At 60.5% G+C, this 14,214-nt stretch overlaps 1 protein-coding gene and 1 long non-coding RNA gene across 3 annotated transcripts in view; one reads left to right on the forward strand and one right to left on the reverse strand.

Annotated features, from left to right (window-relative positions):
* Positions 1 to 11,005, reverse strand: part of RALGDS (ral guanine nucleotide dissociation stimulator) — a 47,189-nt gene extending 36,184 nt beyond the window's left edge. The window contains exon 1 of one of the 2 annotated variants that reach the window (XM_047768806.1): positions 10,863 to 11,005. In XM_047768806.1, the coding sequence (XP_047624762.1) occupies positions 10,863 to 10,880 (18 nt within the window). In that variant the 5' untranslated portion in view covers positions 10,881 to 11,005. Of the gene's footprint in view, positions 1 to 4,802; positions 4,854 to 10,862 lie in introns of those variants that run through there. The other variant, XM_047768805.1, reaches the window with a different exon arrangement.
* Positions 6,286 to 12,922, forward strand: LOC125120489 (uncharacterized). Its single transcript, XR_007133329.1, has 3 exons — positions 6,286 to 10,111; positions 12,130 to 12,234; positions 12,684 to 12,922. It is a non-coding gene; the product is annotated as an uncharacterized LOC125120489 (long non-coding RNA).
* Positions 12,923 to 14,214: the final 1,292 nt, after the last annotated feature.

Genomic DNA, 14,214 nt, shown 5'->3' on the forward strand with positions numbered 1-14,214 from the left:
ACAGCCACAGCCACAGCAACATTAGATCTGAGCCTTGTCTGAAACCTACACCAGAGCTCAGGGCAACGCCGGATCCTTAACCCACTGAGCAAGGCCAGGGATCAAACCCGCAACCTCATGGTTCCTAGTCAGATTCGTTAACCACCGCGCCACGCCGACAGGAACCCCTAAAATTTTTTAAAATAAATAAATAAAAAGAGGGAAGGGAAGTTCTCCTGTGGCACAGCAGGTTAAGGATCCCACATTGCCACAGCTGGGGGGCAGGTTGCAGGTACAGTTCAGGTTCGATCCCTGGCCTGGGAACTTCCACATGTCTCAGATTTGGCCATTAAAAACAAAAGCAAACAAACAAAACAAACCCCAGATAAAAAGTCAGCTTCTGGTCCTGCAATATGATAAGTAAAATACTTGTTTGAAGGTAAGTAATCAGTAAAAGAAAAAAATGGACTAAATTAAGGGGATTGGAGAGCTTCGCCTTTTTTTTTTTTTTTCATGCTTTTTAGGGCTGCACCCGTGGCATATGGAAGCTCCCAGGCTAGGGGTCCAATCGGAGCTACAACTGCCGGTGTACACACAGCCACAGCAACGCGGGATGTGAGACGCATCTGGGACCTACACCACAGCATACAGCAACGCCGGGTCTCCAACCCACTGAGCGAGGCCAGGGATCGAACCCACATCCTCATGGATACTAGTCGGATTTGTTTCCGCTGAGCCACAAGGGAAACTCCTGGATCACTCAGACTTTAAATAGGGTGGGTGAGCTGAGAAAGTAACACTAATAAAACTCTAATAAAACCTCCAACCACTGTGGGATCAGTGTGCGTTTCCACACCCAACTGGGCTCTAAGCTCAGTCTGCCCTGTTCGCGCCCCTCATACCCAAGCATCGGGAATGGTGCCCGCCCGGTGATGTGGGCAGATGGATGCTGAAAAACCCACACAGCACAGTGTCACAGAATGTGAAGAGCGCTGATATTCTGAGTGTTTCCTCAGTTCTTCCCTCTTTTTATTTTTGGCTGCACCCACAGTACGTGGACGCTCCCAGGCCAGGGATCAAACCCTCACCACAGTTGTAACCTGCCTCACAGCTGTGGCAACAATGGACCCTTAACCTGCTGTGCCACAGGAGAACTTCCTTCCCCTCTTTTTATTTATTTATTTTAAAAATTTATGGTCGCGCCCGAGGCATGTGGAAGTTCCCAGGCTAGAGACGGAATCTGAGCCACAGCTGCGGCAGCACCAGTTCCTTTTCTATTTATTTATTTATTTGTATTTTTTGTCTTTCATGGCCGCAGCCTTGGCACATGGAAGTTCCCAGGCCGGGGGCGAATCGGAGTGGTAGCTGCCTGCCTACACCACAGCTCACAGCAAGGCCAGATTTGAGATGCATTTGCAACCTACCTCATAGCTCAAAGTGATGCCGGATCCTTAACCCATGGAGCGAGGCCAGGGATCGAACCCGTGTCCTCAGGAATACTAGCAGGGTTTGTTACTGATGAGCCACGACAGGAACTCCAACCCCAGTTCCTTTAACTCATTATGCCTGGCTTGGGATGGAACCCGTGCCTCCGCGGCAACCTGAGCAGCTGCAGTTGGATTCTTAACCCACTGCACCACAGTGGGAACTCCTCCCTCTTTTTAAAATTGGAAGAGGCATAAGCTCCTTGACAGCAAGGACTCTGTTCCCTGATTTATCGATGCCTAGAATGGTGCCTGGCACATGGTGGGCTCTCAACAAACGCACCGTGGTCCAGATGGTCCCTCTAGCCTTAAATCGAAAATATTCAGATTTCAAAGCCAACAAGTTCCTTCTGGGAAGATGACCAGGAAAGCTTCCTGGAGGAGGCGGCGGGGGGCTGGAGAGGAGCCTGAGGGATGGCAAAGAGGAAGGGCATAGAAAGGTAAGGCTCTCTTTGCCAACCTGCCGTTAAAATGCTTTCCAGAGAGTGAGGCTGGGGGCAGAGGTGGAAGGCAAGCCGAGGCAGAGGAGTCGGAGCAGGTGACAGCCAGGTTTTCTGGGAGCTGGAGGTTCCCAGAAGCCAGCCTGCCTGGATGGGGGAGGCGGATAGTCAGTTCAGCTCTAGTTCAAGCTGCTTTTTTTCCCCTCCTTCCTGAGTCCCTAGCTCAACAGTAACCCTTGGAGAGTGGGTCTCTGCTCATCGGGTAAGCAAACGGTGCTCTGGGGTGGTCTGGCCTGGGCTAAGAAGTCCCTTCTCGAAGCCACAGCCAAGGCTTCGGGGGGGGGGGGGCGGGGGGAGTTGAGCCCACAGTCAGGCCCCTGTGCCCAGCGGGGACTGGTCACTTGGGGCTTCAAGGCCAGGGGAGGCAGGACAAACGGGCCCTTGTGGTGAGGAGGCTGCCCGCCGTGCCAGGGACACTGTGTGCCCGGTGCCACCCCCCCCCGTCTGCCTGCAGGGGCCCAGGGCCTGGGAAGCAGGGCTGCCTTTTGGGGGGGGGGTCCCCTGAGCTGCCCTGGCCTCTGGAAAGGACCCGGGGCTCCAGCTGGTTGCCGGGAGGTGATGGGGCTGGTGTCCACCGCCCTCTTTCCCAGAGTCCTTTTCCAGCAAGGAAGTTCCTCCCGCTGGTGTGGGGGGGCGGGGGGGATGCCTTGGGTTTGCAGGCCCTGGGGCTGAGTGACGGTTTTGTGGCCTTTGTCCTACTCCCTGCTCCCCACTGTCCCTCTGTCAAGACCTGGACTCTGCTCCAGGGCCTCCCCTCTCTGCCTCCCCTTGCTCATACCTGGGACACAGGACCAGGGGCGTCAAGGCATCAGGTGGCCGCCCCCGGGGAGACCTCCAAGCATGGCATGGGTTCCATGTGACCGCCAGGCAAGAGTGTACCTGCATGTGCAGGCTCTGTGCTAAGCACTTTACAGCCCGCTGAGCTGGGCTTGCTTATAGCTACCTTTTTTTTTTTTTTTTTGTCTTTTTTGGGCCGCACCCGGAGCATATGGAGGTTCTCAGGCAAGGGGTCAAATTGGAGCTGCAGCTGTCAGCCTACACCACAGCCACAGCCACAGCCACGAAGGATCCAAGTTGCATCTGCGACCTACACCACAGCTCATGGCGACACTGGAAACCCAACCCACTGAATGAGGCCAGGGATGGAACCCGCATCCTTATGGATACTGGCAGAATTCGTTTCTGCTACATCACAATGGGAACTCCCTACCCACCTACTTAAAGATGAGAGATTGAGGGGCCAGGTCACCAACACACACGGTCAAGTCTGGGGCCTGGTGCTTTGAAAAAGCAGGATGTATGCACGCAGGTGCACTCACACACACACACACACACACACACACACACACACACACACTCCTGACAACATCGGCTGCCCCGGGTCCCCAGACTCAGGGAGCACGTGTCCTCGGGGATTTCCTGTACTGGCTCCTGGCAGGGCTGTGAGAAGGGGAGGGAGGCACGACTCTGCGGGGATCCCAAGTGGCTGTGAAGGAAACTCCTGGTGAAATCCTGCAGAACTGTAATTGTCTGCCAGGGCGGTGCCGCCAGCTCAGCCCTTCCACACCTGGCACTGCCCAAATGTCACCTTCCTGGCCACCCAGGGCCTCAGGCCAGGTGGACTGCCTCACCCTTGAACCTCAACCCCAAGCAACTAGAAGGTCAAAGGGCAGCCTCCTGGTCAGCACACCCTCTGGGGGCAGGGGGCGGTGGTGCTCAGGGGCCTGGAACTCTGGCCTCAGGGAGGAAGGCCACCCGGGGAGGGCTGGGCAATTTTCTCACCTTCACTGGACCCCAGCTTCCCCACCTGGAACAACTGGATTCAACACCAACTGGGGGGCCTGCTCCCCCCCACCCCAGCTCCGCAAGGACAGTGGGCACTGAAAGTCTGCGCAGCTGGTGGGCCACATGGCCCCCTGCCTTCCTTGGAGGAGAAAAGACATTTCCTGCCACCTGCAGAGGGCCTGCCTGTGCGGGGACCAGGTGTCTCAGGAACATTTCACACACGGTGACATCCCGGAGTCTACAGGTGAGACACAGTGCAGACACGGAGGAGTGAAGGCGCTACCTGTCTGGGTGCTGCAGACCCGTCCCCGCCCCAGGCTTCTCTCCCCTCCAGACAGCCTGGCCTCCCTCAGGCCCCAGGGCCAGGGCCGTCCTTCTAGAAGGGGATGGAGACGGTCAGGGCCGGGCTCCCCGCCCTCGGCTGCAGCCCAGACAGATGGGGCTGGGTGGGAGCAGGAATCTGGCTGGAATGGATTCATTTCAGGTGGTGGCAGCCCTGGGGACTTACACACTGTCCTCCCCTCCCCAGCCCCACCCCCCACCCTCTCACCCTCCCAGTTCTGAGCTGGACAGGTACTGGAAAAGGGGCTCCTGGGACAAAGGCCTGGGCTCAGGGTGGAGTCCCAAGGCGGGGGTGGTGAGGTGGGGCAGTTCTTGGGCTCAGGGCCACTCTCTGGCCAAGGGTCCTTTCCTCTCACTATCTGGGGTCACCCCGTCCCCACCCCAGCTCCACCCAGCTAGGTGGGCACACGTGGAACCGCAGGCGGTGTCAGAGAAGAGGCCCTGTGCGTCCCCCAGCGAACCAATTCTGGGTCCCAACCAGACGTGGGTGGGGGGATCTGGGGTGCCGGCCCCACGGTGGACCCGCCCCCTTTTATCCTGGGGGAAGCGGGGCGGAGGGGTCCAGCTGCCTCTATTGGGTCAATGACGCTCCCACCCCGCCGAAAGCCCGGGGGATGGGGGGGGGGGCAGCCCTCCCCCATCTGAGCTCCTTGCTGCGCCCCTGGGTGGCCCCCGGCCCCTCCCCCCGGCCGTCCCCCGGGTTGGGGCTCACCTCGTCCACCCGCGCGCTCGGCGGGACCACCAGCATGAACGCGGGCAGAGGCGCGCCGCCGATCCCGGCTCCCGCCGCCCAGCCGGCCGCGCCCCCGCGCCCCGGCTCCGGCTGCGGGCACTGCCGCCGGCGCCCCGGGCCATTGTCTGCGCCGCCCTCGCCCCGCCTCCTCCTCCCGCCGCGCTCGCTCGAGTGGGGGGTGGGGGCTGGGCAGTCAAGGCGGGATCATCTTGGACCCCCGCCCACTCCCGCGTGGCCCGCACACCCCACACACATGCCGGGCACCGGCGGACTGGGTGCCACCCGGCCCCCCTCAACTCCGGAGGTGGGCAGGCCCCCTTCCCCTTAGACAGATGGGGCCAGGGAGGCTCAGAGGGGTGAGGTTATGGCCCAAGGTCAGTCAGAGAGTGACCCTCAAGGTCAGACTAGAATCCTAGCTTCCTGAGGGCACCGGAACCCCTGGGGGGGGGGGTCCCCCAGCAGTCCTGCCCCTCACTGTGCTCCCCAGAGGGAAGACCTGAGGGCGGCGAGTGGGCATCACACCCTCTGCTCGGCTTCCAAACCCAGCCACGGGGCAGCCTGGCCCCTGCTGGCCTTCTCCTCCTGTGGTCAGGGGCTGAGCTCTCACCCCTCCCAGGCTAGACACAGCCCGCCTCTGTGTCCTGGGGGATGCGATGCTGGGCACAGGGTCAGCGCCCACAAACTAAAGCAGCCCCCAGGGGCCCACAGGGCAGGAGTGCCTCCTATCCCCACAGCACCCCCATTTCCTCACACTAGGGAGCAGTGGGGCTCCAGGGGTTCGGTGTCCGTTCTGGGACGCTTAGTGCCAAGGACTGAGCTGGGATACAGACACAGGTGTCCACCTCCAAAGCCAGTGGCCTTCACCATGAGGCCGCCGCCCCCCCTAGAGCGCGGCGATTGAGGCCAGCAGGCAGAGGAAGCACTAGCTGGCCTGGTCCTGGTCCCTCACCCTCCCACGCCAAGTCTTCAGAAGGTGGCACGATTCACAAGGCAGAGTGTTTGCGCTGAATGGTGAATGTGCAGGTACAAGGGTAGATGCGGCCACAGATGGGGAAACTGAGGCAGGTGAGAAGGGGCATGCCAAGGTCACGCAGCTGGCCTGGATCCCAAATCCCCTACTCCAGGGGCTCGACCTGCCAACGCCCCCAGTCACACTCTGCCTTGCCATCCTGCCCCAGGCCCAGGATGCAGGGGGTGCAAAGCGCAGGGTACCATGCCCACTCCCTAGCTCTGGCTGGTACCCAGCTCCATCCACTATGCCTTTCAACCCTGCATTTTATGACATCCTGCTGCCATCAACTATCACTCAGGTATCCAGGAAATAGACTCCGGGGCTGGGGGACTGGCCTGATGCCAGGTGGCTGGCTGGCAGGGTGGGGCGAAGGGGAGCGGGGAGCAGGTGAGGGTTTCCCTCCAGAAGACTCAGAGGGTGGGGCTGCTGGGTAGTGGAGGGTGGGGGTGGATCAGCCGCAAACAGTAGGTAAGGCCCCACACACAGGCCATCGGAAAGCCCCAGCCCTGAGCCTTCCTGTAGGCAAGTATTTTGGGGACCTGTAGTTGCCAAGCAACGGCTCCAGGTTGCCATGGGAACTCTCCTTTCTTCTGGGGCTTATCTCTTTTAGCGAGATGCCCTCGCCTCTCTACCTCCTCACCCTGACTTGGCTGCCAGGGGGAGACATGGCGGTCCCATAAACTGATTCTCCCACCCCTGGGAGACCACCCACCCGTGACCCTAAGAGAAGACTCCTGAAGGTTCAAAACCCCAGAACTCTGAGAAAATGCAGAGGACAGAGCCCAAGGCCTTCATTAGAGCGGAGAGAGGACGAAAGGGGTTCATTAGCTCTGTTTACGTCTCCACTCTCGCTGTTAACCACCACCCTGGGGCCGGCCCAGCCCTGATCTTTGGAAGCTCAGGGTAATTGGAAGGAATTCGGCCCGACACCCATGCCTGGCCCCTCCCAGGCTTGTCTGCACTGTATGTAGGGACGTGCCCCCACCCCCGGCCGGCCGCTACCTCGCTGGGGGAGCCCCTTTGCCTGCCAGCGCCTTGGTTTCCCGTGAGCGTGGGTGGCAGCAGAGCCCATCCTGCAGATACGAGATACCACAGCCCAAGGCCAGGCTCAGGGACAGCGCTCTGGGCTGGCTACCATCACCAGGTACCGCCAGAGCGCAGGATGGAGGTGCGGGAGTGCTTATTCTACTGAGTGTGGCCCCGTGGCTAGTGTGCCACTGATGGCAGAGCGGTCGCCAAATCCAGGTCCCCAGGCTCCCAGCCCAATGCCGTCCCCACTGGGCTTATTGCTTAGCGTACACCCCTGTTCCTGCCTTCTTCCTCTGTGGCCTCGACGGCTCCGATGAGAGCCAAGATGCTCCATGCAGGCCAGGTGCTCAGCTCTGAGCCCCTCGATAAACACGTGTTCCGTGAATTAATCCGTGACATACTGCTCAGGACTGGCAGCCACAGCCTTGGGAGATTCCGACATGCCCGAGGACCACAGCGAGAAACAGCCTTCACTTCCCAGGCCAGAGCCACACCGGGCACCTGGCGCCTTCCCACTGATGCCCAGGGGAGCCCAGGGCCCTGCTCCTCAGTCCCAGAGGGTGCTCCCTGCTCTCTATAAGAGGACAGGGCAGAGCCCCACCAGACGGGCAGTGGGGGAGATCAGGCAGCATCGCCCTCTCATCTGGCCTATCTCTGGGGAAGGGACCCCTCACGCTTCCACCTGCACGGACGGCCTACCCATCCCCATGGCTGCCTTCCGTGTTCTCTCAGCACCTAAGGCATGTGGCCACCCGCCTGAAGTAATGGGAGAGCTGTCTGGAAGCCACCGGTGTAATTGTAGCTGCAGGGCCCCTGCAAGTGGCTGAGAAGGGGCGGCTCAGCTTGCAGGTGAAACAGGAAACACAAAACTAAGTCCATGCAGGCTTGGCCCTGCCGGGCTCCCTGGCCACCCATCCGGGTTGCCACCCAGTCACTACCCCACGGTCCCGCCTTTTTTGATTTCCCCCACTGTGTGTCACCCCTGAAATGACTGTGCTCTGTGTTTACAAGTGATTGTCGTCTCCTCGCAACTGGAAGGTGAGACCTTTGTCTCCGCGCTGCGGCCGCTCAGAGCAGCTCCCCGGCGGCCACAGGGAGGGCGCAGCGCCACCTGCTGGTGATGCGCCAGGAGGAGCCCCGCTGGGGAACCGGGCTGTCCCTGATGGCGCACCCCCCAGGCTGTGCTCACACCCCACAGGCCTGAGCTGGGGGCCAAGCCCCCAAGACCTCCTCAGACCCCAATTGCTACCTCTATCCCTGTGGGCTTTGGGGGTAGAATGCCCCTGCTGTGGGTTGAATTGTCCCCCTAAAAGCTACACTGACGTCCCAACCTCTTGCATCCGTGAGTAAGACCTTATTTGGACTCAGGGTCTTTGCAGATGTAATCAAGTTAAGATGAGGTCATGCTGGAGTAGGGAGGGCCCTAATCAAATGTCCTTATAAGAGGAAAAATTGGACACAGACACACAGAGGAGGCCACGTGCAGCTGGAAGCGGAGTTTGGAGTGATGCGACTACAAGACAAGGAACGCTAGGATTGCTGGCAAACATGAGAAACTGGAAGAGGCAAGAAGGACCCCACCCCGACCCCCAGAGCCTTCAGAGAGCATAGTGCTGCATAACACCTTGACTTTGGACCCCAGGCCTCCAGATCAAGTTTTGCTGTTTTGGGCCCGCACAGTTTGTAGCACTTGGTTACAGCAGCTACAGGGCACAAATACACGGCCCCCCCACAGTGGACCAAGCTCCACATCTGTTGCCCTGGCCAAGGGCAGCCAAGCCAGAGCTCCAGGCAGAATCCAGGGGACCTGACAACGATGCAGGTGACCGGGGCAGGGAGGGTGGAGCACAGGTGAGCGCTCAGGAGACACCAGATGCCTCCTCTCCAGTATCACGCCTCCTCTCCCCAATCAACTCTGACCACAGGACACTTCCTTCCAGAATATCTCTCTGCATCCACCCACTGCCCAGATGAGTCCTGCCAATAAGCTGTGAATGATCTCAGGGACAGACCCCACCCTGCCCGAGCCTCAGTTTGAGACCACAGCCCAGCCTCCCAGGAGACCTTGAGGCAGAGGCTCCCAGCTGTGCTGAGCCTGCGTCCTGGTCACAGACACTGTGAGGTGGTCAGTGATCTCATAAATGCTAGGTTAGGGGAACGCCGCCATGCAGCATAGATGGGGCATCCCTGCAGGTCTGACCTTGTACCCCCCTCCCGCCCTCCTCTCCCCCCCAGCTCCCCAGCCACACTGGCTCCTGTCTCACCTGCTCTCTGCCCAAAGTCTCTTCTGTCTCAGCACCTTTGATCTTCCCCCAGGCACCCTTCTTGGTGTATATAGGGCCGGCGCCTCTTGGCTTTCGGGTCACAGCATCAGTGTCACCATGGAGACCTTGTAGACCCCCTAGGGGCTTCTAGCCCGCCCTCCAGGACCCCTACTCCATTCCTTAGAGAGAATTGCTCTCCTCGCTCCCATGGATTTGCTTTTCTGCTTTTGTTCATCTGCCCCTCCAAGCTGTGAATCCTGGTGAGTGTCCCGGGCACAGTAGCTGAATGACCAATAGCGGGTCTCAGAGCCCCCTCCTGCCTCTGAGTAGATCATATTGTGGACATGGAGGCTAATAATAAAAGATGCTTGTTGGGTCAGAGGCAGGGGGACGCTCAGAATGACCCCTGGGTGTCCCTTCCCTGTTCTGGTTGCTCCATTGAGCACCGTAGGCACAGCCCGCCCCCTGGTGGTCATCCCTAGCACTGCAGCCCGAGGCAGGAAACCAGAAAACAAAACACACACCTTTGTTTGGATGTAGTCAAGGCAGCGGCTCTCCCTCCCCCAGAAGGGCAAAGGAGCAAGACCTGCTGGGTCCAGAGGCGATGCGAGGGGCCTTAGAAGCCTTTCTTGTCCCCCTGTTTCCCTCCACTGTCGTGGTGTCCATTTCACTCACGAAGCCTCCTCACCCCAACCAGGGCAATGACTCCACCCACCGCCAAATGAGGACCTCCAGGCGCCAACAGAGACGGTTTTGCCCCATCTCTGGACAAGTGGTTCCGTGCTCTGCCTCACTCTGCACCACTCAGGTCCCCAGTGCTTCAGCCGGCAGGCTGCTACGGGCTCCGAAGGATCTCGAGAGTCAAAAGCATTTTCCAAGGACTCAGCAGAGTGGGTCATGGATGGAGAGCCAAGGCCAACACATTCTTCTGCAAGCCTGTGGGACCCTGGGGGCATCCCACCTATGCACCTGTCTACAGCGCAGTAAGCTGAGCCTCCTCTCCTGTCGCCCCTCCACACTAGGGGGATCCCAGCCTAGTTCCAGGAGCTGGAGTGGTGGACGCAGCCCCCCAGAAACTGATCTTTCCAGGCTGCCCTGGGGATGATCCCTGCCTGTGTAGACCCCTGGGAACCTTGGGGACACCCTGCCCATCTGCCTGGCATCTCTCTCCCTCCTCTCAGGCCCCTGAGCATGTAGCCAGGAGACTGGATGGTCCTGTCCCATGGTGACGCTGCCTCCAACCGCTTTCTTCTTTCCCCCGGTCACCTCCCAGTGTCCTCTCCCCCTCTGTATCTAAGCCACGGTTCACACCGGTGACATCAAGGTGTGTGTATGTACCTGTGGGCCCATCCAGATGCACAGCGGAAAAGACCCCTCCGGGGAGGAGGTGGACGGGGGTCCCGCAGAATCTTAGGGGCTCTCATTCCCAAGGGAAACCCCATGGGGGTGGCTGAGCCCTGGCCTGGGAGGCTGGACCCTCCCTTCTTTTCTGGGCTCTGCCCACCTCGTGGGCTCCTGGCCAGTCCCTGTTTCTCTCTCGGCCTCAATCTCCCAACTGTACCAGGAGGGGTTGGGCATAGAACTGCGTAAGCGTGCGCTCAGTGTGGACTCGGCGCCGTGCTCCCTCCCAGCTGGATGGGGTGTGGGCGGGCGAAGGGGGGGGGGGCGGGGCATGCGGTCCTCCCTCCACCCCCGAAGGCGGGGAGGGCAGTCGCGGCGAGGCAGGGCACTCACCTGGCAATCTACCATCATCCTCAGCCCTGGCAGCACATCGCCGGCCCCAGGGCGGGGCCCAGGGCTCTCAGAGGCCGATCGCCTCTGCCCGCGCGCAGCGCAGCGGGGCGCCCGGCGGCGGGGCTCATGGCGCGGCCTTCTGTCCCCGCCGAGCCCCGGGCTCCGCCAGCGTCACCACTACCCGCCGGCGCTGATCCCATTGTTTGAGCCGCGCCGCCGGCCGCTAGGGTCCCGCTGCTCGGTTCAGCCCGGGCTCCCGGGCTCCGGCCGGGTGGGCGGGGACCACCGCGGCCCCGCCCCCGCCCCGCCCCCGCCCGCCTCAGGTGTAGGGGGGCGGGCCCCGCCGCGCCAGCTCGGGGGCGCGCAGCGACCTCCCTCTCGTGGGAGGACCCCGCGGGGGCAGCCAGGCCTCAAGTCCACGGCCGGCGCGCAGACCGGGCCTGCGCAGCCCGCAGACAGCGCGTGCGCTCGAGCCCCGCCTCCCGGCGCGCTCGCGCGCAGCGCACCGAAAGCTCAGAGCGCTCTCGCCCCCGCGCGTCCTCTATCCCTGTCGCCTGCTCTGTACCTTCTGTGCCCCCTGGGAGTTCGGGCCACCCCAAGCCCAACCGGCCAGGGGCTGGGCCGGGTGTTAGTGTAGACCTGGAGATGTGAGAGTCACCGATTATACACCCCTAACTTGTCCTGGTCTGCATATGCCACCTGCCGAGGCCAGCTCAATGCATGGCTGGGGACAGGCAGTCCTGGTGGCGGCAGTGGACACAGAGTACAGTCAAGGAGAAGGTCAGGCCACCCCTAACCCCCTACACCACCCCGTGCTTCTCTTTCTGGCAGGACTTCCTGACCTGGGGTCCAGCCTGTCCCTGACTGCAGCCCCGGCTGGTCAGGGAGGAGAGGCCACACCCTGGGATGAGTGAGTGTGTCGGGGGGGTTAGTGATATTAAGGACACCCCCTGGGTGCCCAATGATTTCCTCCCACTTGATAACAGTACCCCCAGCCCCCAAGGTCACTCAGCTCTAAGTGACCTAGTTCAGCCGTGAACGGGAGACTCAGAATCATTGCCATCCACTTTCATTGAGACCCGTGCTGACCTCCAGAGGCCTTTCTTGGGTTGGGCGCCCCCAGCAGGCGACTCCCTGAGTCCAGCCCTTTGGGTGTGTCCTCTCCCTGCGCTAATCCCTGACATGCCCTCCCGAGATCGGAGTATCTGACCCATTTTCAGTGGGGGAAACGGAGGCTCTGAGAGTCACCTGAGCTTGCCTGTCACAGGGCTGTGACATGGTCGTGCTGTGGGTTTGAACCCAGATCATTCTGACCCTGAAGGCTGTGCCTGTCCAGGAGCCCAGCAGGTGGCCTCTGTGCCCAGCCTCGGAGGTGAGTCCCTTGTGGATGGGGGGTCGTGGGGGGCGTGCTGCAGGCGGGGGGGGGGGGGAGGGGTCTGCAGGGAGGAGGGCTTGGTGGGGTCTCTGGGGGAGGAAGGCTCTAGGGAGGCGGGAGGCAGGTGGGGTGCCCACTGGGGAGGGCATCTGGACCACAGGGCAAGGAGTTGGGGTCCCCAGCAGCTGGTTGGGGGCAGCAGGGGACATGATGCAGGTGGTTTTACTGGGCGGTTTTGGAAGGAGCTTAGTGGGTGTGTTATTCGCCCCACCCAAGGCTGCATCCAAGATGCAGTCAGGGGTGGGGTCCGTTTCCTGCTGTGTACAGGGGGCTGTGGCGGTCCTCGGCCTCCTCCCTGCCGGGCCCTGAGCTACCTCTCCGAGTACCTGCCTCGAAGCCAGTGCCTGGAAGTCTGCAGCCATATTCCCATTTGATCCTCATCCTAGGGCCTCAGAGCAGTGGAGCGACCTGCCCAGTGTCCCATATGTGCTACAACAGACTCCAACCTGCGTTCTCTCAGCTGTCTCACATTCATTCAGTCATTCAACAAACATCATGGAATGCGCAAACCTGGCTGGCCACCATCTACATACCTCTTCAGGGTTTACCAATCCAGGAACGGGGTGGAGAGGGGCAGAGCATTATAAATGATGACACAGGAATAAAGACATACAGGAATGCTGAAGGGCACCCACGGCGGGGGGTGGGGTGGGGTGGGGTGGGGTGGGGGTGGTACAATTCAAGGCAGGGAGTTCCTGTCCTGGCTCAGTGGAAATGAATCTGACTAAGAAGCATGAGGTCACAGGTTTGATTCCTGGCCTCGCTCAGTGGCTTAAGGATATGGTGTTGCCGGGAGCTCTGGTGTAGGTGGCAGATCCCGCGTTGCTGTGGCTGTGGTGTAGGTCGGCGGCTATAGCTCCAATTCTACCCCTAGCCTGGGAACCTCCATATGCTGAGGGGGCAGCCCTAAAAATACAAAAACACAAGTCAAGGCAGGCTTCCTGGAGGAGGTGATGTCAGGAGCAAGTCCCTGGGAATTGGCCAGGTGGTTGGCCAGGGAGGCTTGACCAGCAGGCAGTGTGAGCAGAGGTGTGCCAGGCCAGGCCCTGTGCAGGGCAGTGACACTGGGCTGTAAGGCGTGGGAAGGAGGGTAGCTGGTTGTGAAGGAACAGGAAGCTGAGGGTCCCAGGGGCCTCTACTGCAGGGGCACTGCAGACATTTTGTATTCCTAATTTTTTTCTTTTAGGGCCACACCTACAGCATATGGAGGTTCCCAGGCTAGGGGTGGAATCAGAGCTGCAGCTGCCGTCCTACACCACAGCCGCAGCAATGCGGGATCCGAGCCATGTCTGCAACCTACACCACAGCTCACAGCAATGCCGGATCCTTAACCCACTGAGTGAGGCCAGGGATCAAACCCACATCCTCACAGATACTAGTTGGATTCGTTTCCCATGTGCCACAGCAGGAACTCCTTGCATTCCAAATTTTGTCTCCTTCTATTTCCCGGCAAGCCCCCCCTCTGCTGGGTCAGGCCTGCCCTCCCCCGCCACCAGGCCCCTTACTTCTTCCCACCTGCTGAGCTACAGCTGCCAGCCTACACCACAGCCAGAGCAACACCAGATCCGAGTGGTATCTACGACCGACAGCACAGCTCACGACAATGCTGGATCCTTAAGCCATTGAGCAAGGCCAGGGATTGAACCCTCGTTCTCATGGATATGAGTCAGGTGTGTTATCACTGAGCCAAGATGGGAACTCCTCAGCTCCTTTTTGGAAGGTAGCCTGGAGCCGGGTTTGGGTCTAGGAGTTGGACACTGTCACTCCCTGAACTTGTGTCTGAGGGCCATGTCCTGGGACGGGGACCAGGGTACCCATAATGCCTGGGGACTTTAGGCCAGGGCTGAGAAGGGCCCATTAGCTGGACTCAGAGCTGGGCTGGGAGTGAGGCTGTGGCTGCCCGGGGCCTCAGGGCCA

The sequence above is a fragment of the Phacochoerus africanus genome, chromosome 2 (genome assembly GCF_016906955.1).
Source record: "Phacochoerus africanus isolate WHEZ1 chromosome 2, ROS_Pafr_v1, whole genome shotgun sequence".
In the NCBI taxonomy this organism is placed as follows: Eukaryota; Metazoa; Chordata; class Mammalia; order Artiodactyla; family Suidae; genus Phacochoerus; species Phacochoerus africanus.